This window comes from Lontra canadensis, unplaced genomic scaffold (genome assembly GCF_010015895.1).
Source record: "Lontra canadensis isolate GAN:19392208 unplaced genomic scaffold, GSC_riverotter_1.0 scaffold2, whole genome shotgun sequence".
Classification (NCBI taxonomy): domain Eukaryota; kingdom Metazoa; phylum Chordata; class Mammalia; order Carnivora; family Mustelidae; genus Lontra; species Lontra canadensis.
The window spans coordinates 12,220,977-12,244,693 of NW_022630996.1; the positions used below are offsets into that span (position 1 = coordinate 12,220,977).

General features: G+C 40.6%; 1 protein-coding gene across 6 annotated transcripts in view; it reads right to left on the minus strand.

The window, feature by feature from the left end:
- The window catches only part of EXOC4 (exocyst complex component 4), a 726,477-nt gene that overhangs the window by 515,800 nt on the left and 186,960 nt on the right, over window positions 1-23,717 (minus strand). For 5 of the 6 annotated variants that reach the window (XM_032868997.1, XM_032869003.1, XM_032869014.1 and 2 more), the window contains exons 8-9: window positions 15,516-15,661; window positions 11,319-11,407 (exon numbers count right to left, since the gene is read on the minus strand). In XM_032868997.1, coding sequence (XP_032724888.1) covers window positions 11,319-11,407; window positions 15,516-15,661 — 235 coding nt within the window. Of the gene's footprint in view, window positions 1-5,265; window positions 5,289-11,318; window positions 11,408-15,515; window positions 15,662-23,717 lie in introns of those variants that run through there. The other variant, XM_032869027.1, reaches the window with a different exon arrangement.

Sequence of the window (23,717 nt, forward strand, 5' to 3'; positions counted from 1 at the left end):
AAAACTACCCTCTTCTTGCATTTCCTATCTTAAATAAAATCATTACCTACCCAAGTCACCAGATTGGAAAACTGGGAATCGGCCAAAATGCCTACCTTTGTTCAAACTCCACACAGAAGGAGTCATCATGTCTATGTGATTCTTCCTCGAAACTGGCTTTTGGATCTACTCCCCCCGCACCCCCACTGTTACCTCGTAAAAAGCTGGCATGATCTTATAAGCTCTCACCTGAAATACCACAACTTGCCTCACTCTACTCATCACCCAGAGGACAAAATCCATGTCCTCTCGATGTTATACCAGGTCCTCTGAGCCCTGCCCACCGGTCTCCCTTCTCTAAGCCTTATCTTTCCCAGCTCACCCAGATACCTACTATCCCATGAAGCTCTCATACATCAAGTGTCGTTTCCATCTTCTCCCTACTTGAGGTACGTGCCACTCCCCAGGGCAGTCTGGTTAACTCACCTTTCCAACTGCAATATAAAGATTCCTCCTTTGTAACATCTTCTAAGACTCCCTCTGGCAACGCTCAGGGTTTTCTCCTCCATGCTCCCAAAAGTACTTAGAACATTCATTAAAACTGTGTCTGCTTGCAAGTCTTATCTTTGATGACACCTAGAACCTTCCTACATGCGGATGTTCCGGGAACATCCCTGGAATAGCCTAGAAATGTCGACTGTATGTTGTCACCTCCGATATGGCAATTGACACAACAACCCTAGGAAACGGGCAGGATAAGTGTTACTAACTTCATTACATGGCGGAGCAGTCTAGGGCTCAGACTGTTAACGTGACTTGCCTAGTAAAAGCAGGATGAGTAATAGGTACTCCTTCCACTAAACCACTGTGCTCCCCACGCTCCTCAAAGCACAAACAGCTGCACCAACATTCCACATAGGAACATCACTAACCAACTGAACAGGGATATGTAAATTAGTTAACTGGTGCTGAAATCAGACGTTAATGTGCAAACAAACAGGGACTTATTTGAGCTAAGTGGGCATGAATATGCAAATGAACTGGCTGCAATTCAGTAGATGTCATCACAATTCTAGGAATGAACATCCTATATTATGACTATTACAATATTCATGTAGCATTCATACATACTCTCATATATTACTGTAATATGGGCTGTTTGAGTTTAAAATTGTGGTGAAGCCAAAACTAACTTGATGTATATTTTCATCCACACACTTGTAAGCTGGAAATCAGATGTGAGCACACAGAACTTGCCGATCTCCATACACAACCAAGCTGCCGTTTGCAGGCCAAGCTGAGCAAGGTACTCTGGAAATGGGTTAGGCTAGTCCTTCACGATCCCACCCTTGCCAGTATCTCCAGCCCTATCTACCTTGCACAGCCTAAGACGCTACAATAGTTGCATTTACAACAGTTGTGTTTCCTCCAAAAATTTTAATAAAGGGGCATAGCCTTACCATTGGAACACCCCTCAGAAAATCTAGTAGGTGATCACATTTAGCTTGTCCTCAGGTGTAACAAGATTTTTACTTTCTTATCATCACCAAGACACCATTGGTTCTATCAATTCTTAATTTCTAGCTACCATGAACAATGGCCCAAGCCATCCTCAGCAGCTTTGGTGCCCCCTTACAAATGATAATCAGTAGCAGTCTGTATACATAAACTGATTTCCTTAATAGAAAAAGTTAGGGATGCCTGGGTGGGCGCAGTTGAGTGTCTGACTCTTGGTTTTGGCTCAGGTCATGATCTCTAGGTCATGGGATCGAGCCCCATGTCAGGCTCCATGCTCAGTGCCGAGTCTGCTTGAGACTTTTTCTCCTCTCCCCCTGCCCCCCCCACTTCAGTGTTTTCTCTCTCTCTCTCTCTCTCATATATATATATTTTTTTATTTCAAGTTATATCCTTCTAACTCATGGTATGAAATGAGAAAAGCCTATATGCTCACACTTCCATACATTTATTCCTGCCATGTCCATTGCCTGAAATGCCCACCCCTTTTTTAACTGCAAAGCTTCTCTTCATCTTTTATAAGCATCTTGAAACTTAAATACTTATGAAAGCCTCCCTGCCTTCCCAGCATTGTATAAAGATCTGTTACAGATCTACATAATTCCATCAAAATGTGTAACACAGTGCTGTGATCACATGTCTGCACGTTGACTCAATTAGAATAGGGACATGTGGGTGGCTCAGCCATTAAGCACCTGCCTTTGGCTCAGGTCATGATCCCAGGGCCCTGGGATTGAGTCCCACATCAGGCTCCTTGCTCAGCAGGGAGCCCGCTTCTCCCTCTGCCTGCTGTTCCCCCCACTTGTGCGCTCTCTCTCTCTCTCTCTCTGACAAATAAATAAATAAAATCTTTAAAAAAAATTAATCAGGATATAAGCAGGGCTGCAAGTAGCAGAGAACCAAAATACCACAGACTTAAACAGGACCATTTATTCCTGTCTCATGGAGAAGTCTGGGATGGTACGATGGCTCTGGTTATCAGAGGCCTGACGCTGCACAGTCTCTAACTCGAGCTGCTTCTATCTCATTGCTCTACCACCTCATCCGCATTGGCCTAAGATGGCTCGCCACCATAGGTCATTCATAGTGTGTGTCAGAACACGTTCATGCACACTGGGCTGTGAATAAAGGGACAGCCTCTTCCTTCCCTGTAAATATGAGATCCAGTTATAGTTATATACATCACTTTCATGTACATTCCATTGGTTAGAATTAAATTACATGTTCATGGCTGGCTGCACAGAAGGCTTAGAAATGTTTCTATTTGGGGTGGCCACGTGTATGGCTAAAAATCAGGGCTCTCTTCATGTGAAGGAGAGACAGAACAAATGCTGGGGGACAAGTGCCAGTCTCTGAGATATGGTCATGGTCCTTTTCTGCTCTTTTGACCTTCCAAGGCAAAACTTGGTTCTGTTCATTACTGTATCCTAAAGGCCCTGCCCAGGACAAATACAGGTAATAAATATGTACATATGCGATAAATAAATAGAAAGCCTAGAAAACGCAGGACATAAAAGCAGACTAGCTGCGGACCTCACCTGAAACAGGGTTCTGACGGGTTAGATGAGGCTGGGGAAGTTGGCAGGGAGCACTCACTCCTGCTCCTGGAGCTGTCTTCTCATGAACTATCTGAGGGACAGCTGAAGTTCAGTAGCAATCATGGCTGTGGCATGGACCTGACATTGCAATGGACTGGGGCAGCCATGAACCAACCTAGCTCTCCCAGAACACTCCAAATTTCCTGAGGACTTTCCTATAGGAACATTACACTATAGGAGGTTGTGTCTCTGGAGACCTAAGAGGCCTTGTACAAATTATTGTATTTGTACTTTTTATGAAATGTGTGATATCTGAATGCACAGGACACTAAGTACAGTTTAAAAAAATACAACAGCATCTCCATCACTTAGCTTAAGAAATAGAACAGTACTATTATCCTTGAAGCCTATGCTCCTCTCTAATTATACCCTCTTCTACCCTTTCCAGAGGTGGCCTTTCCCCTGAGTTTTATGTTCATGCTCCCTCCCTTACCTTCTTCACATTGTCATACACAAGGATATACGCCTCACGATATTGTTCAGTCCTGACTGCTTCTGACCTTCATACAGATGGGATTCGACTATATCTATAGTCTTTTGTGATTGCTTTTGAGATTCAACCAAGTTAATATACAGTACAGTTCATTCATTTTCATTGCTATGTAGTATTCTACTGCATGGCTAGGCTGAGACAGATAAATCCATTCTCCTGTCTATGGTATTTGAGTTATTTCCAGGTTTTTGTTATTCAAACAATGCTACTAGGAACTCAAGGGTCAGTCGGTTTTGCTTTCCACATTTCAGTTCTCGAGGCACCCAAAATTTATTTTCCTAACTGATGAGTTTCAAATTCAACTTTTTTGTTTGTTTGTTTATGGTTAATCAATTGTCTGACCACCCATTATTGACTCACCTGTCCCATCTCTACAAATCTATAATGTCATCTATCTCCTTATCAGTTTTCCTTTGTATAGCACGCTGATTCTGGGAGTCTTTAGTTTCACAATGGTGCCTCGGATGCTCCGTGGAAGAGAGGAGCAGACGGAGGGGGGTCTGGGTGGCGGGGGCTCTGGAGTCCCAGACCCCATTTAGTCAAACCATCTCCCCCTCAGTCTGCTTTCTACATTCAACACTGAAATAAAACATACAGAAAACAGGTTCTAGGACTAAAATAACGAATTTGAAAAGTACTAGATTAGGGGCATCTGCATGGCTCAGTCGGTTAAGCCTGTGCCTTCAGCTCAGGTCATAATCTCAGGGTCCTGGGATAGAGCCCCAAGTCTGGCTCCCTGCTCAGCAGGGAGTCTGCTTCTCCTTCTCCTTCTGCCCTCCCCCCCGCCTCATTCTCTCACTCTCTTAAATAAATAAAATCTTAAAAAAAAAGTACCAGATTATGAGCTCCAAGGCAACTGCTACCATTAAAATCTACTATTTTCTTTCCTAGACCTCATACTACATGCATGCAGGTGTCAATTTCTTCTGAATTCTGATAACAGATCACTTCAGATAAGCATCTCTAACTATTAATATTCCTGAAAGGACTCACGCTTCATTCTGAAAACATAAAACTATCTTATGAATTGTGTCTTATTGGGACAATGATCAAGTTGTTCTTTGGCGTTCTCGTTAGTCTAAAACTTACTTTCCCCACTATACACCATGAATGTTTTTGGTCTTCTCTGTTTTCAAAAATAGCTCAAGTCAAAATTAGCTGCATCATATAAACTACTAAATTTGGCAAAAATATAATTTCTTACAGTCTAAAAGAAAATCTAAGAAAATGAGCAAAGCTGTTATTTTACATTAATTAAAAAGTTAATGAGCCAAATGATAAAAAGTACGACAGAAGCTAACTTTTAAATTTTCCTGAAACAAGTTAGAAATTTGTCATTTTTTCATATTTTTTATTTTAAAAAAAGCTTTTAACTCCAGTACTATATAAAGAGAAATGCCTATGTATCACTTTAATCTCAAATACATATCTCATTTAACAGTACTCACTCTTTTCCCACATCTGCATGGGTGAATGAGTACATAGAACAAAGGATTCTTAAAAATAAGCTTATAGGTCATCAACTAGTTCTGCACGATGACCAAGGATCATTTCTCAAGAGTGAGGTTCACAGGCTTTACAAAAGGTTCGTGACAGCTGTTTCACACTCTCAGGACCCACTGTCCATCCCATGACCTCCAGGCTCCTCCACACGGCTCGGATACCAATGGTTTGTCCAACAGGACTTTGTATGAACTAGAATTCTTCAGAAAACAAACCCATGTCATAAATTAAACCCAAAAACAAAGAACATTTTTAAATAAAATGAATATCTACATTGCAACGATTATGGCAAAGAGGTGACAGAGTCAGAAACAATCTCAGCATAAAAATACTTTTATTTCCTAAATGATTTTAAATAATGCATTAGTCTATTCATGACCTGAGGAAAACATATTTATTACTTACTACTTCTTGGGAACATATAAAGAAATTAGCATTTATAAAAATTCTATTACAATTTCATTATAAGACAAATCTTACATAGGAGGAAGTTAAGATCAGTCTTTTTAAAAAGCAAGAACATAAATATACAAAAGGAAGGGGAATCAATTTTTATTATGTTAGAGCCTAAAACAGAGAGATAACTATGAAAGATTAAGGTTATCTTGAAATAATTATATGCAATTTTAAGAAGAAAAAAAATGTATTTTTTCATGTCCCCCGCATATTGCTACATAGTTATTAACAAAGTCATTACGCAAAATTTAAGACTACAAAGAATTTTCTAATCGTATTTCAAGATATAAAGCTTTACAAGTGCTTCTTATGTTTAAGGCTGTGGAACAAATGTGCGGGATGAGTATAAAATTGCTGTACCTCACTTCAGCCAAAATGTCCCTGAAAATGTGTGCATAAATGGAATCTTGCTTTAAATGTTCCATTATAGAAAAGCTTGCTATTTGAGAGACTTCTATTATAAATCCTCTTGTAAAAAAGGATAATCAGCTCATGGCTAATGTATTTCAAATATCACCCTACCTTAAGGCGGGGTACCTCCAAACAGATTAATTACATATGATATCATTAGGTATTCACAACCCCAGTCACCAACAACCCATTAGAGAGAAAAACTCAGAAAATTCAGGTCATTTAGTATAAGAGCCCAGTTTTCCCCAATGCCAGTGCTTCCATATTTACCATGTAAAGCAAATCCTCTTAGAGAAGTCAATTCTCAAGTGGTTGGAGCTTTACAGAATATTTTAATGTCAGGGCTACAGAAATGCCACTCATTAGACTAATGGGAATAAAAATAGCACTCTAAAGGTAATATTGAGTACAAACAGAAGTACTAAGTAGCCCCAAGACAGAAAAGAAACTGTAAGCAAAACTGAGTAATACATTTCTACTTGGATCATTGACAATTACTGTCCTCTAGCCATTCGTGAGTTTTATTATCTTAAAAATGAATGAAGGAGACAAATCACAGGACTCCTACTCTGTTTATTAAGCCTCCCACTAGGCTTTCTCATGTAAATAGGCCTGTGCCTATGAACAAGGAGATACTGAGGACAGAGCCTCCTCCCTCCTATACGTTTTGAGTGCTTAATTCAAGCCAAGCATTGTCCCAGGCACTGGAATGCACTAATGAGTAAGACTTCAGAGGCAAGTGCAGAAACTTGCCAAGTGAGAAAGATATATAGAAATGAAGTATTATGAGGAAAATTTTTTTTAAAAATGTGAGAAAGAATGATAGGATGGTGGTAGGGAAAGAATAGGTCAGGAAAGAATAACCAGATTTGGGCAGGAGGCCCAATCTGGAAGTCGCCTACACCTAGGCACTAAGCAAAACTCAATCTGGACTGAGATATCGGGGGGAGTCTAGAGAGTGAGCACGGGTAAGGTCCCAGCACCAAACCTTGAGACACTCCAACATGTGGAGGAAAAAAGGAACATGGCTGGCCAGAAGATCAAGTGAAATGAACACAGGGAAGCAAACACAGAATCCGCCAAGATGGGGATCGCTGGTGACCTTGAGAGGAGCCAACTCAGGGGAAGAGTGAGATTGGAGGGTCCAAGAAAACAAGAGATAAAGAAGTGGGTGCGGTTCTCCCAGTTCCACGATGTTAAATTTTTTAAAGCACCATTTTAATTTAAATCAATTACAGCTATTCTGGTTTTTCCAGAGTTTTAATTGCATAGTCAAATGAGAAAACCATGGAACAGTGGGACCGAGTAAACTAAGAGCTTATTTTGGTCATTAGTACCAGTATTTTGAGGTCTTTTTAAAAAAAATGCTCATGAGAGGGGCGCCTGGGTGGCTCAGTGAGTTAAAGCCTCTGCCTTCGGCTCAGGTCATGGTCTCAGGGTCCTGGATCGAGCCCCGCATCGGTCTCTCTGCTCAGCGGCGAGTCTGCTCCACCCCCACCACCTACTTGTGATCTCTGTCTGTCAAATAAATAAATAAAGTCTTAAAAAAAAAAAAAAAAGTAAATCTTCCAACTCAAGAATTAAAAAAAAAAAAAAAATGCTCATGAGATAGTGTACATCGGTTACCTTATTCCCCCAAAGAAGCCCGCGTTAAACCTGAGAAGCCATATTCAAGCTAAATGTTCATTAAAACTACTATCTTTCTAACCTGTAGCACGACTGCCTAAGCCGCACAATGAAGCAGTGGAGAGGCTCAAAACAACAGGACATCTCTGATTAACGGAGACACACAAGTTCGATTTCCACCTGTTCTCTTGCACACTTTGAAAGAGCATCCCCACCTCCTCGGCCCAGGTGCCAACAGCACACGGGCTAATGAACCATCTGCACCTGAAAGGAGCCAACTGAGATGGGTTGATGATACCAAAGAAATCTCATTTCTACGTTCTTTGCTCCCCTTGTGTGTTGCTGAGTAACATTTTTAATTGTGTGATGAACTGAAAATGTTGGGAGAGACTTAATTTTTATAAAATGGGACCTCTCTACTGTGACTTTGATGGTCTTTCTGGAGGATTTTTCTTTGGCCCCTGAACCTTCAAACTACTGGGGAGCGAAGGCTGCAGCTCTGTGGTGGGGAGAAGAGAGACAAAGTCTTCTGCCAGCCCCTTGGGACTGGACTGAACTATTTTCGATTCTACCTTTTCAAGGATAAACTGAAATGCTGATCTCTTAGTGGTCCATGGACAAGTCAGATGAATAGAGTCACCGAGAAAGGCTGGTTGGTTTTTTAATGGAAAATAGGTGTAATTTTCCCCTTTTCCTGCTGAACTGTTAAAAGCATTCATCAGAGACACTTCTGCTCCTCAATGAAATACCATCAAACTTTTACAGAAACTTGTCAGCGGAGTTCTTCTCTCACCATGCATGTGATCTGTCACTTCAGCTAAAATTATGTTTTAATGATTATTATGAACATGAGATGTTTGCTGACTACTTTCTTCCTTGTAACCGGAGATAAATCCTCCTATTTTGCTGAACACTGGTAAGTGAAATATACCATCACATATAGTTCCATGTTTCAATTAACTTTCTGAAAAATGAGAAAGTTCCCAGTTACAGAGATTCTTCAATTAACCACCCTCACAGAATAAACTTTCTCCATAATGTAGTTGGATTTGGACATGTTTCTCCATTATACACAGCAGTGCTGTCCTAGGCCAGACAGCTCAGGGGCAACATTCCTACTTAATGAAGCTACGTAGAGAACTACTGCAGAGAACAAAAACAGATCTACACACAACCTCCTTCTCCCTAACTTAAAAACTAACCGAACCTCTGAAGCCAATACAGCCTCTCAGTGGCCGCTTCTCCCTTCGGGGCCCTCCCTATCTCTCTGTGTTGAGCTCTCTATCCCACGTTTGATGTCAACCACCCTCGTTGGTTCTGTCGCTGAGTGGGTCACTATTTACTGAATATTTACCATACCAGGCCCTGAGCTAAGGATAGAAAATAAAATGGTATTTCTCTCCTGAACTTAGAGTTTCATGGTACACTCAAACAAGTGAGCACTGATCATGGGGTGGGGGACAGTCATCAGACTAAGCGACAACTGAATTTAAGTTGGAAAGTGGAGTAGATTTAGCTAAAGAGACAAAGAGAAGGACGACAAAAACTGAAGTGATAGAACGAGCAAGAACAAGGGGGCCGGAGGAGGAGGAAGACCTAACACTCCCTATTCGGTCAGCACTTTTCTAAACGCTGCTGATCACCCACCTCAACGAAGCTTTCACAACAACCTCGTGAGGTGGGAACTGTTATTTCCGTCTCCATGTACAGGTAAGGAAACAGAGGCAAAGAGGTTACGAAACTAGTACATGGGGAGCTATATTATAAGGGTTGGCAATCTGGGCCCTGAACCCTCTCGTCACTGCTTTGCTCCAGGGTCTCTCCAGAGATTGTGGACCACCAGGGCCACTGGCAGAAAAGCCATTCTGCATGGCTGGGAGCGCAGAGAAGAAGAGAGTCTACCATCAGTCATCTGTCTTGGTTGACTCATTACGGTAGAATCTGAATGAATGATAGGTTGCTCTGTTGTCCCGTTAACTATGTGGTCTACGTTTTCATCTCTACGCGTCAAACAAAAGGCTTCCTTGTGGCGGGGGTGTTGTACGAAGGGAGGCGGTGCATGTGTCAGGGCAGGGGGTATGCAGGAAGCCTCTGCACTTTCTCCACTCAACTTTGCTGTGAGCCTAAAACTGCTCTAAAGCATTAAGTGTACTGATGAGTAAAAAGTGGAATGATCTAAAAGAAAAAAGAAAGGCTTGCTTTGTCCCCATTAAAGAAATTGCATGTACTACAAACCAAGTGGAGAAAAACTACGGAGGTAAATTTAAAGTTTCATGACATAGGGAGGATCGCTCTAGCCCTGAATGATCAGCTGCAGCCCCTGAGTGGCAGTTTGGGTATGATCAGTCCTACAGGAACGTGGGCTCAGTCACCACAATTTGTTCCAAGCTTCCCAGTCCACCCCACACTGCCACCAGGCAGCTGCTTGCTAGAGCCTGGGTCACCTTCCACCTTCGCTCCTCGACTTGCTCCAATCCTAACTACCCCCTGTACCCATGTACCTCACGCCTCCAACAATGTAGAGCAACACTACTACTAAATAAAATGTTGGCAGGCTACTTTCCTTTTCCTTATATCCTCAAACATATTTCTAGGCTTTTAGTTCTGGTAACTCTACCCAGGAGCTGTGGGATTATTACTGTGGTATAGGCATGAGAGAGCAGAACAGCTATCTTTGGAAAAATTTACAGGTATTTAGATTAATAATGAAGATGGAGGCAGAAATGGCTGGGTGGTAGTCTTTAAATCCAGAAAGTTCGGGCTGGATGCTGCATAATGTTTTGAAACCTAATAAATCCTGAAGACTAAATATTTCAAGTACCTCTAATGCATCCCGCAAAATGGAAGTGTTCTCATGCATCCCTTATACAGGAAGCCCATAGTTTTAAAGTAATTTAAATCATCACTCCCTTCTCTCACTTTCTCGAGCATTTTCATGTACATCATCTACTTAGCTGTTAGCCGTGACTTCTGGCACTATTACTGATATTCATGCCTTACTTGCATAGCTGGATCTTAAGGCTTTATCTTTTCTTCCCTTCTACTCAACCTCCATCCCCTTCGATGCCTAGAATGGCAGGCACTTAGCAGGACTACATAAATCTTTCTAAATTGATTGCATTTACCGTGATTAGCATCCTTCTTGTCACAGAAGAAAATGTTATTGGATTTTTAATTTAATAAAATTTGCTTACGATTTATTTTCTCAAGGATTTTCTTCTCCAGGTTACAACTCTTTAGGAACCACATATGGGTATCAAATATCCTGTATGTCAAAGCTAGCTTGATTACAACATCTCACTTAGAGACACCTTTCTTCCCTTTAAATAATGACAGAGGCTGCATTTACCCTTTTCCCAATCCCAAGTACTCCTGCTACATTCTAGAAGGTATGGAAAGCACTAAGTGTAGCAGTGACGGCCACAGAAGACCGGCATTCCCCAAGACTGTGACTGGACTTGTGTCTGCCATGTTTAAGCACGAAGAGACTGACCTCCTATCTTAAGCTTTGAGTTCTCACTTTGACTGGTAGCAGGTCTATAAAATCTGTGGCAATGGCAATGGCTTTAGCGGCCTGACAGCAGATGCTGGGAAGTAACAGAAGAAACAGTTTATCAAGTCTTTAAAACTTTGCTATCTTGAAGGAATCCTGTGAAGGCAAACCACAAATTCACATGCGCCCAACACTTCAGATTTTCCTCCAGAAACTAATTTTTCCAGAGAGGTCAATCACCTACCTTGGAGTTCTCCACTGCGACTGTAGAGCTCCCGCCTCTGCTCTCGCAAGTAGGCACTCATACTGATGGCATGGGAGGACGACTCGAACCTGTGAAGAGATGCAGGGTAAACCAAAAGGCAGTCACCCAACAGGCGGTGTCCAGCCACGTAGTCCAAAAATATTCTACTCCAGTCTGTGGGGTGCTCCCTAATGCTCCTGGCCCCAAACATTCTGGCTCTCCCATGAAAGGGCCAAAGCAGGCTGCCACAGACCTTGATTTGGGAGCAATATTCTTGGCTAACGCCCCCCTCCACAACAGCCTTTGGATCATTTGCTCCTTCTTCATTTCAGCTGATGGAACTCTCATCTGTTGCCTCCAGACCCTCTGCCAGGATCCCTACGCACATGCGATAAGGGTATCCTATGAAGTGATTCTAATGGGCTTCTCTCCAGTTCACGAGGCACCACAGAAATACTGGCTCCACAGGGCGGGCATCTTGCTTCTTGAACTCCCCTGGTCAGAGAACTAGCACAGAAGGCATGCTAGCAACACTGCTTCAGACACCAGACAAGAAAGGCATCAATGGTCTCTCCTTAAAAGTCCTCAAAAGCAATATAATTTCTAAACGGTTTCTGACCTGCCACCTACAACATGAAATACTCTCCAAACTCTCAGGGACAAAGTATGTGTTCCCCCCAGGAATCACTTCAGAGGTCAGCAACATGGAGGACAGGCGCCTGATATCGAACAGTTTCTTAAAGGCGAAAACAAGAACCCCAGAATAAAAAAAAAAAAGAAAAAGGAAAAAAAAATCACAGTCTTAAGAGAACCAGCAGGGAAGGGGGGGTGGGGGCGGAACAGGTGAACTGAAGACCATAGCAACAGTGAAACTTTGACGTGTTCAGAAATTCCATTTCAGGCCTGTGATTTTTCAAAGTCAGAGGAACGGGCTGACAGGAAGAATCCTCCCGAGAAGAAGTGCCGCTAAGTGGTAAACAGCAACATCACGGAGAGCAACAGGGATAACGGCATACGTTTCTGGCAACAGTAAAGGAACGCCACCACTTTCTTAATTACGCCTTTTTTCCCCATTCTTTGACAAGGAAGATGAATATCAGTCTGAGGGAGACCCTTGGGTTTCTTGATCCTCTCCTCTGCACCCTGCCAAGAACTGAGAGGACCCTTGCAGCCAGAAGGAAGGCAGAGTGTGCAGTCCTTCAAAAGTGCCACCTGCCAGTCAAGTGCCTGAGAGAAGTCGCTGACCTCCGGAGAGCATGCTGACAGCTATTGATCAAACATGGCAAGGGAAAAAGAAATGAACTCTTGAGCCAAGAATAGAGAGGCACACAGGCTAGAATGAGAACTTAAACACACTTAATTAACCTTGGCTAGGGGCAATTAAAGAGAGTAATAAAGTCCTTCATGGGTGTCATAAAAACAGATTGCAGCTCACCCAAATCTTAATCCTTTATGACCTGATGCATTTTTGCTACTCAGGAAACCCTCTGTATGTTTGCTACAACTCACAGATTGCTAAAAATTTACAGTAAAAGAGGCCCTAGAGATGACATGGTCTCACTTCCTTATTTTATAGCCAAAGGCGCAGAGATCCACTGTGACAGGAGACCCGCTCTGGTGTGCATGGTTCATTAATGGGAGAACCAAGACCAGAAGCAGGCAAATCTGTAAGAATGGTCTAGTTCGGTGTGGATGATGAGTTTCTATTACTGTGCAATAGTAGTGAAAGTTTAACAATGACTTAAGTTCATTTATTTGGTTCCGATAATTTATATGTTTTTCAGTACCACAACTTCAGTTAGGCTAAATGTGGAAAAATGTATACGTGGCCTAAGGTTGAATGTTAAGGGTGATGGTTGAGAGCATGAAATCTAAACACCTTACAACCTGCTTTCTGCAGTACACAGAGATTTACCACAGGAAGAAAAAGAGAGAAAGAGAGAGGGAGCGAGAGAGAGACAGAGAAGCACACCAGAGAGCAAGCAAGCAAACAAGCCAGTGAAGCAAAAGCCCAAGGATTAGGCAGCATCTTGGGCTGTCTTGGTTAACCACGTTTTCTCTTTCACTACCTTCCCTGTCTGCTGCCAGAGCCCCCATTCTATCTGGGCATTCGGCTTCTTTGCTCCCTCTTCCAACAGCTGAATGCTGAGGAAAAGCGGTTCCTCTCCAGCCCACAACTATCACCAGAGCAGACCCCTGACTGTTTTAAGACAATCACTGTGATCTGCCAGGGACTGGTATAGGAATGGGCGTAAGACCCGATCCCAAGACCTGAAAGAAACTTGCAGGGGGGTTTTGTCACTGGCAGAAAAGATGAATAAAGAGATAATTATTAATTAAAAAAAAAAAAGATCTGAAATGGTATAGCCATTTTGTAAGACATCTGGCAGTGTCTCGCAAAGCTAAACATAATCTTACCATATGGTCCGGTAATCATTCTCTTAGCTAGTTCTCCACACGAACAGAAAACTCACATCTACACAAACACCTGCATGTTTATAGTGGCCTTCTTCACAATGGCCAGAAATTGGAAGCCACCAAGGGGTCTTTCAACAGTTGAATGGAAAAAAACCAAGGTACATGCACACAATGGAATATTATTTAGCAATACAAAGAGATGAGCTATCAAGCCACGAAAGACCTTAAATGCATATTGCTAAGCGAAAGAAGCTCATCTGAAAAGTCCACACACTGTATGATTCCAACTATAACACGTTCTGGAAAAGATAAACCACAGAGATAGTGATTATCGGGGGCTCAGGGGGTGGGGAAAAGAGAGAGGAATGAGTGGAAAACAGTATGTTGAAGGCAGCGAAAGTATTCTGTATGATAACATGATGGTGCATATACGACAAGACATATTTTTCAAGACCCATAGAATGTAGAACACAGAGAGTGAACTAGAAGGTAAACGACGCACTTTAGTTAATAATGGTCAATATCAATTCATCAGTTGTACCAAACATACCAGACGAACGATTGCAAGATGTTAACATAAGTAGAAATTCTGAGGAAGGGGGACATTAAGAGAATTCTTTGTCTTGTCTACTTGATTTTTCTGTAAACTGAAAAGCGGTATTAAAAAACAGTCCACTAATTTCAGAAACAAAATTTGCAGAAGAATCACACCCTTTCCTTGGCTTCACCATTATACTGGAGTGGGACCAAAGGCATGAAATGAAAGGGTTGGGTCCTTGAGGATGATGCACTGTCGGATTCCAGACTCCTCTTCGTTCCTTCTTACTGAGTGAGGTAAGAACTTTCCAATGGGGGCCTGTGTTACCTGTGGACTAAAGCATTTTAACTACTAGTGCATCTGTGCTCTGAACAAAACGGTAAAACATAAAAAAAGAATGCACTCAATACCAGAATGCATTTTATTCCAATGCAGGCACACTCAATCTCCTCTCCTCTAGATCATAAGACGAACGCCCTGTTGAAACTTCCAGTAATGATTAAGAACTCTATGAATCTATGATATAAACAAATCTCAAAAGTGAATCAATAAAAGATACCCTAGCTTCAACTGTTCAAAAATAATGAATTCAAAACACAGAGATAATACTTCTGTAGTCACTTCATATGCTAAGATTTACAGGCACAACTGCTTAACCCGTTATCTCCCGACTCCTCAGAAGAACACAGAGACCGACCAAGACTTAAATCCTGCTTCTACCAATTGCTAGCTATGTGAATTTACTTAAGTTACTTAACCTCGCTTGGGTCTCAAGTTTTTGTGTGCAAAAAAAGGATTAAAAATAAGACCCCGACCAGTAAGGTTGTAATGAGTAGATGAGATGATCCATGAAAAGGCTTCATGCTTTTGCTAGGACTTAGCCACTACTCCCGCTGCCGAAATCGGACATAATCTGAAAGCTGATGTATTCCATTTCATATAAAAGTCCCCAGAAACAAATGGTAAGTTTCATTTCCCTTCATTGTACATAAAACACCACAGAAATAAATTCCAAAATCTTTATTAAAAGTCCTAGACAGTCCACTAACCATATTTCAAAACAGCCATTTCCCCTTACAGAAAACAACAGTATACAAAATAAAAAATATATTCACTTTCTATAAATTGCTTCAAATCAGCTTCCACTGGGTGAGGCACCAGCTGCAGAAAGAGTAGAGAATCATCCCACTCGGATCAAACACTCCTGACGCCTGCTATCTTACCATCAGGGAGATACTTACTTAAAAAGAGAATTTTTTGGCCTTTGAGGTTTCTTCTTGGCAAAAAAGGCTGCAAAATCGCGTCCAGTGCTGGCATAACTTAGTTGAGCTGATGGTTCAGAGGCCGTACGAGTATTTTTCATATCCAAGTACTCAGTCAACAGCATCTGTGCAATCAGATAAACAGTTTAATGCACACGTTTATGACGGGCTACTAAGAAAAGCAATTTAAAATGATGAAAGCCTCATCCTTGACATTCAGAAGTATATTAACCTAGCTACTCATACTTCTAGTTGGAGATCTAAGGAATGATTCAGTATAGACAGAAAGTCATCTATTTACCATCTACACCCAAAACTGAGAATAGGATGTTAGGCATTTGAACGTGGGGGTAAAGGGGAAAATCTTTCTTGAGGTTCCGCTATGTGCCAGGTACTGTGCCAAGAGAGTTAACCAACATTTATAACCCTCATAACTGGGGCGCCTGGGTGGCTCAGTCATTAAGCGTCTGCCTTTAGCTCAGGTCATGGACTCGGGGTCCTGGGATCGAGCCCTGCATCAGGCTCCCTGCTTCTTCCTCTCCGACTCCCCCTGCTTGTATTCCCTCTTTCGCTATGTCTCTCTCTGTCAAATAAATAAATAAAATCTTAAAAAAAAAAAAAAACCCCTCATAACTGCCAATTGCAGCAATGTCAGCAGCAATGACGCAGTACTTACTGAGGGCTTACTATGTTGTAGGCAAGGGGCTAATTTGTACTTAAAGTACAACATTTGATTAAAGGAATTCTCAGGTTACAGATAAGGAAGTGGTTTAGGGATTGCAGCATGAACCCTGGGATCCTCACTCAGGAGACCACGTTACACTCCTCACTCTGTAGTGAAGGGGAATAAGTGACTCTGGTGACTCTAACAAAGTCGCTAAGAGGCACCATGAGCCACTGCAGGCTAAGGGGCACTAACCTACAAATGATTTCTAGGGCCACTGCTCATCTGGACAGCTTCAAAGCAAGAAAACCAACAGCTTTTTAAATCACAAGTGCCAATGGGTAATATTTATAAAATTGATCCCCTTTACAGCCTCAAAGAGGGAAGGACTTGGGTTCAAATCAGCTGCTATTTTTTTTTGTAATTTTATTTATTTACTTATTTTAGAGAGAGAGTGTGTGCACATATGTGTGCAGGACGGGGTGGGAGGGGGAGAGGGAGAGAATCTCAAGCAGGCTGAGCTTAGAGCCTGACACAGGGCTTGATCTCATGACCCTGCAATCATGACCTAAGCCAGAATCAAAAGCCAGATGCTTAACCGACTGAGCCATCCAGGCGCCCCAGCTGTTGTATTTCTAAGACAAGTGTTCTAAAAAGTTCCCACTGTTGTGAAAGAAAGTAGCAGATCTGGAAGAGAGATCACCATGGTTCCTAAGACTATCTAACGTGGGATTAAGTATATCAACTCATTTCTGTAATCACTTGCCTCATTTAAAATTTCAGGATAATCAAGTGTTACAGAAAAAGTAAGTGGGTGCCTGGGTGGCTCAGTGGGTTAAGCCTCTGCCTTCGGCTCAGGTCATGATCTCAGGGTCCTGGGATCAAGTCCCACATCAGGCTCTCTGCTTGGCAGGGAGCCTGCTTCCTCCTCTCTCTCTCTGCCTGCCTCTCTGCCTACTTGTGATTTCTCTCTGTCAAATAAATAAATAAAATCTTAAAAAAAAAGAAGATATAAGCAAGCAATTCTACCCATGACTGAAATAAAAGCTTTGCAGACTCAGGTTCCAGTAAGTGTTCCTTCCTGTCTGCAGGTGTATAGTTATTCATTTGCATATTCATTCAATAAAGCTTTGAGGACCATATTAAATGTTATCAGCAAAAGCATTTATGAACCACTCTGTGAGCATGATGCTGTCCCAAGTTTTTAAAGCCTATTATGTCTGTTATGAGCATATACGTGTTACTAAATATTTATTAAGTATCAGATATGTTCAGAAAATGACCCTAATCCGATCTTCCAATCTAGCAAGCCAGAACTACTATCTATATTTTGGAGATGAAGAAACAGATTTAAAGGTTAGAGAGACTAGCCTATATCCGTGTGTGGGTGCAGGAATTAATGGGAAATCTCTGAACCTTCCCCTCAATTTTGCTGTGAACCTATGTAAGTGGTCTTAAGGAAAAAAAAAAAATAAAATTAGCCTAAGGTCTTATAATTAAGGAACAACAGACCAGGATTTCAACCCTGGTGCAGCTGACTCTGTAGCCTGGCTCATCCCCACGACACTCTACTCTTACTGAAAGCATAAACTCTCCCAATGAGAATGGCTATGGGTGGCAGCAAATAGACTTATTCAAGTTTCTATACAAAGGAGATTTCACTGGGAAACTATAAAACATATTAAAAGATTGGTCAGTGTCTTCTTAATATGTTTACGAGGCTACCAGAATATTATTCAGCACAGTGATATAGTAATATACTGACAAATACCATCTCTGCTAATACGTCATCCAAACTGCCCAAGAAGCAAGGAGAATATTAAATTGGATCTTGACTTCAGTAATGACTCAACTGAGGGACTTGATGACTTTGTAGATGTGGCACTCAATTACTTGGTAGATCTAGAGTTGATGCTAATAGTTTGGGGGAATTTGTGATCAAAAGAAGGCTAGTAAACCACAGAATTTCAAATTGATAGGCTCACAGAATGATGTCTATAAAGGCACTTGTTTTCATTCAAGTGTTGGTTTTAATACCAATCAGTGTGACAGAAATAGGTTTCTACCAAAGCATGAAGATACACTAAACCAGGAATTCTTCTGAGGTACTGCTTGTCCTAGAATTCAATGGTTGGCCTTGTACAATAAAATATTGATTGATCAGGGCCTACCTGAGGAGCATCCTTAAAACTCAGGTAATTCAACATCACTGTTCTTTTTCTCCAAGTCAGTAAAGTCCTCCTAAATATCACCTCTTACTTTATTATCTAGTCTTATACACTGGCTTCTTCCCTTCTTTCAACAAACACATACTATTTCTACCTTCTTAACCAAAAATCTTGCTTTAGTCCTCATTCTCTATGATCTTCTTTCCCTTCTGTCCTTAGGTTCCAAACGTACAAAGGAGCCTTCACATGTATTTCTGTTACCATGATACAGTTTAGTCCTGACTTCCCTCCCACGCTCTAGTCCGACCTCTGTGACAGCACACTTGATCTTCTCTCACGTTTCTCGGATAAAGTCAAGCCTAAATTCTGAGACCTAAATCCTTTTCCCATAAAATAGGTAATTCCTTCTGTCTTTTTTCTGTGAGGGATTTCTTGTTCTTACCAGCCTCTGGGTTTAAAACTTCAGAACGGTCCTTGGCCACTTTCCCTCATCTTTGTAACCGTGCAGGAGTTAGCACCCCAGGGCATCAGTCTTTCCCAACTCTCTATTATTCTGTCCCCACTCATCCATTTGACAGCCATCAACTTCAACTCATGTTGTTTCTGTCTGCCCCTGGTCTCTTCTTCCTCCAGTCCCTCCCATACACCACAAACAGAGTGGTTTTCCTAAAACCCTGCTGCCAATGCCATCTTAAGGCTATTTTGTCATCTGCGCCAATCTGACCTTAGTATCTACTCCTGATCATATCTTAGTGTCCACGACATGAACCCAGCACTCAATCAGAATCAACTACTTACTTCTTCCCTGAACATTTATGCCTGGGCCCTCTCATTTTTGGAATGCCTGACCTAGGTTACCCTCTTTCCTCGATACCCTAACAAACCCATCCCCAAAACAATTCCAATGTTTTCTCTCCAATGACTCCTTCTCAAGCCACTTTAGGCAGCTGTCCCCTTTTCTGAGCTCCTACAGTACCCATCTGATACATTGTTAAAGAAGGGTTCATCAAAAACTATCTGATATGATGACTTAACATTTAAGGAAAAGACACCCGACCACCCCAATTTTTGCAGTTCTTTACTTTCATCATAGACCCATGAAACACACCAGAAAATGAAATATATATACAGTGAATCACTGAATTTTACAAAATGTGGTAAGAAGCCTTGATGTATATGTTTTCAATACACACGTTAGAAATATTCTCCAAAACAGAATGAGCCCTGTAAATAACCCTTCAGTATAAAAATTTATAATACAACTGAAATTAAAAAGGGATAGCTATGGGGCGCCTGGGTGGCTCAGTGGGTTAAAGCCTCTGCCTTCAGCTCAGGTCATGATCTCAGGGTCCTGGGATCGAGCCCCACATCGGGCTCTCTGCTCAGCGGTGGGCTTGCTTCCTCCTCTCTCCCTCTCTGCCTGCCTCTCTGCCTAGTTGTGATCTCTGTCTGTCAAATAAATAAATAAAATCTTTAAAAAAAAAAGGGGGGGATAGCTATGATTTTAATCAAAACCTTTGCCATATTTGTTTCCTTCACTGTATTTGGTTCTTTTTCCTAATATCATTTACCACCAGCTGGAAAATACTGCATTAAAACAGGTAAAGTCTTATTTTGACACCAAATTGTAAAAAGTGTCTTTTTAATATCTCAAAGAACAAAAAGCTCCTTTTTCTAAGATGCTTGAAATTTGTCTGAATTAGGCAAAATCATTTACTACCAAGTCTTGACACAAACGTCAGACACCTGGTATTAAAATACAACCGTGTAATTTCTTGGTGATTCCACATCGTTGTGAATAACATACTCCATCTTCTAAATTGTACATAAACATTCTAAACCATTACCTATGGGTTCAAATCTCCATTTTTATGAGCAGAAATAAGCCACACACATTGTCTTTTGCCTGGGGAAAATCACCCAAGACTGGAATTCTGGGACATTATATGAGCTAGCAATCATATCTTATCCATAGAAAACCTAAAGAAGATTATCCCATGTTCTTGTTAACTCTAAATTCCTTCATATCTTTTCTCTTTTTAAGCACAGGTAATTGCTATAATGAGAGTCAATGTTTATGGGTCTTTTAACTTCAAAGGTATTAATTTGTAGTACCAAAGACAAGAATTATGAAAACATGGCTGGAAAGCACCAGAATATCCACAGATCCCAGGGATATTACGATTCACTATATCTTTTGAATACCTGGTATGCTGAATGGTTCTGTGATAGAAGCCAAGAAATATAATGCTTTAAAGAAAATACAAACTGGGGTGGTCTGGTATCTCTTCTGCTGTAATATTTGATTAGCAGTTGCAAAGATGCTAGTCAGAAATCTCATGATGTATAAAGCAGAGCCAAGATTTTGAAATTTAGAACTTGCTTAGCATTGGTAACATCGTTCTAAATGAATCCCTCATTTACCATTCAACCTTCTTTATTTAAAATATTGCTTGTGGCTGCTTATGTCACACACCCAGAGTTTCCTAAAAATAAAAATGGAATTTACCAGCTTATAGTGAACACATCTCCTGTCTTCAGCTTCTATGTTAATCTAAGTAGAAACATCCAGATCCCTCTAGGTAGTTAATATAGTAAATCCCTTTCACTAACTTCCCTGCTTAGAAAATCCTTACCGCATCTAAAAATTGTTCCCCAACTACACAGTGGACTCTGGTTGCCATGCTTGTAACCATGGGAATTTCACCCTCTCAGCCAGAGCCTACTCTACTGGGGAGACAGTCAACCCCCAGTTAGGCCATCAGGTTCTCTTTCCCAGGAATGGATTAGTGGGATACAGTCTCTGTTGGTCAATGGAGATGAAAAGATGTAAATTCTTAGGGTAACCTTCTCATACTGTGTGGATGAAAAACCAAAGAAAGCCAATCTGCGGAGAGGATAAGAGAAGGAACTAGATGATGAGATAGAAACAGGAGACAGATTTATAGGTTGCAACCTAAGTTTTCCATAATTTACAGGTCTCAAATCCAGTTGCTAATAACATCTTAAATTTTCTACTCTCTGGTTCCACAATATATCCTTTTAGCCTTTATACATTTTCCTTATTTTTTTTTCTTATGATAGCTTGAATGGTTTTTTGTTTCTTCACCAAGACACCTATAGATAAACGACTACACACTAACATGTATATGACATTTATATCACAGTTTTTGCGCAACACTGATATCTCACGATAATAAGAGGAGCGGTTTAAACAGGTTTCAATCTGTGCACTAAGAAACCAATTCTCCTCACTACTAACTTCAAATGTTCCATGATTTTACAGCAAAGCCATACTGTACTGATCTACATGATGAATCTGAAAATTAGATTGCTAATGACTGGAGCAATAATAAGGTGAAAAGAAATCACTGTGCACTAAGACTACTTTTCTTGAGCAGTATCTTGAATGTACCTATATTAAATACTATAATTTTCATCTTACTTTTCAAATGCAGATGTCTAGGAGTTTCTGTTATAGGCACAGCAAAGTAGCTTCCTTTTGGACTAACCCTTATATCGATGATAATTATAAAAGCTAAAAAGATCAGACCAAAAAAATAATAATAGTATTAATTTGAAGGCCATGGAGAGAAAACAAATTGGGCAGAAATTGGTAGCTTTGCCTCTTGAAAGCACACTAGTTGAGGACCTCTGGTTTCTTCCAGAGGGAACTTCCTACTTTCCATGGAGCAAGGGCAGAACTCAAGCAGAAACTACAGTCTCAATGGATGGAGGAGACAAGGCTAGGTCCAGGGACACCAGAACATCCAGAATTTGGGAAGAGAAATCCAAAGACGGGGGGGTAGCAAAATCAGCATAATATGTCCCTCAAACTATTTCTTTGATTCCAAAAAATATTAAAACAGAAACTGAAACAATATTTTAAAAATTAGGGCCATTAAAATTACTACAAACTATCAGATTTCCCCCATGTATGTTGCTAGTGAATGAAAGGTTAGTGACAAAGAAAAAAAAAACAAAAAAATTCAGTTTTTTAATGTAGCATTTTCATTTCCCTGTTGTATAAGGACTAAAATATTCTGCAGTAAGGAAACTAAAAGAAAAATAAACAGTCATTTTGCAAATGGAATGGCTGCCTGCTTAATTATACTCATTATCAACAGCAATTGTGTAATTAAAACCACTATTAGTATGATCTTGTGAATAGTTCCTTGGTATTTAAAGTAAAACAAACCAAAAAATTCAATGAGCACACATGTGTTTTCTGGTCCTGTACCAAATACCTGAATCAGGAAAAACCTAGATCATGTTTAGCTCCCTGCCAACCACAACAGATGTGTTCTTAACAAAGAAAACCCAGTTAATATTTTCCAAAAAAGAGTTCTCATTTTTTTAATTAAACATATTTAATACCTAAAATATGCAAAGTATTATGCTGGATATAAAAACAAGTCAAAAATAAATCTTTCCTTAATATCAAAACAAATCAATTTTACTATATATGTAAAATTTTATATGTAAAATTTGTAAAGAGTTAAAAGCCAAATCAATCAATCAGACCTTCCCCTCATATGCTTATTTAGTGACAGACACACACATGAATGACTATAATACAAGGGAAAGTGGTAAGCATCAAGACAAAGAAATTGCTATGAACACTTATCAAAGGACAAAACTACTCCTAACTGGACAATGAAACAAGGTTTCAAGATCATGGCACACGTAAAGACATAAATAAAATCTTAAAACATGTAAAAGCCAAAAACCAAAATAGTGGAAGGAACAGAACATACCAAGAAATGGTGCTGGGGAAATTCAGAATATCTTTAGCAGAGAGCAAATAGCTCAGGTAAGAACAAAATGAATAGTGAGAGATAGACCTGGAAAGTTGGTAAATGGACAAAGTTCTCAGGACCTTTAACACCAGGCTCAGGTACTGAAGCCAACACGACAGTAGATGGCAATAAAAGGTTGTGAGTACATCAGTAAAATGGTGATAAAAAATACTTTAAATAAATGAATCTAGCAGCGTATGAAATAAAAGATTAGAAGGGAATGGGATTTGGGGTAAAATGAATGATTAAGTAAATGATGATTAAGGAAATACTTAACACATGAAGCAAAAACCTACCAAGATAAAGAAAAAAAAGAAAAAGAAAAAGAAAGGGCTTCTGGATGGCAGAGTCAAGCGTCCGACTCTTGTTTTAGCTCAGGTCATGATCTCAGGGTCTTGAGATCAAGCCCGGGGTCAGGTTCTGAGCTCAGCAAGGAATCTGCTGAAGTTTCTCTCTCCCTCTCCCTGTGCGTGCTCTCTCTCTCAAAATAAATAAATAAATCTAAGAAAGAAAAAAGAAAACAGAGAGAGAGAGAGAGAGAAAGGAAGGA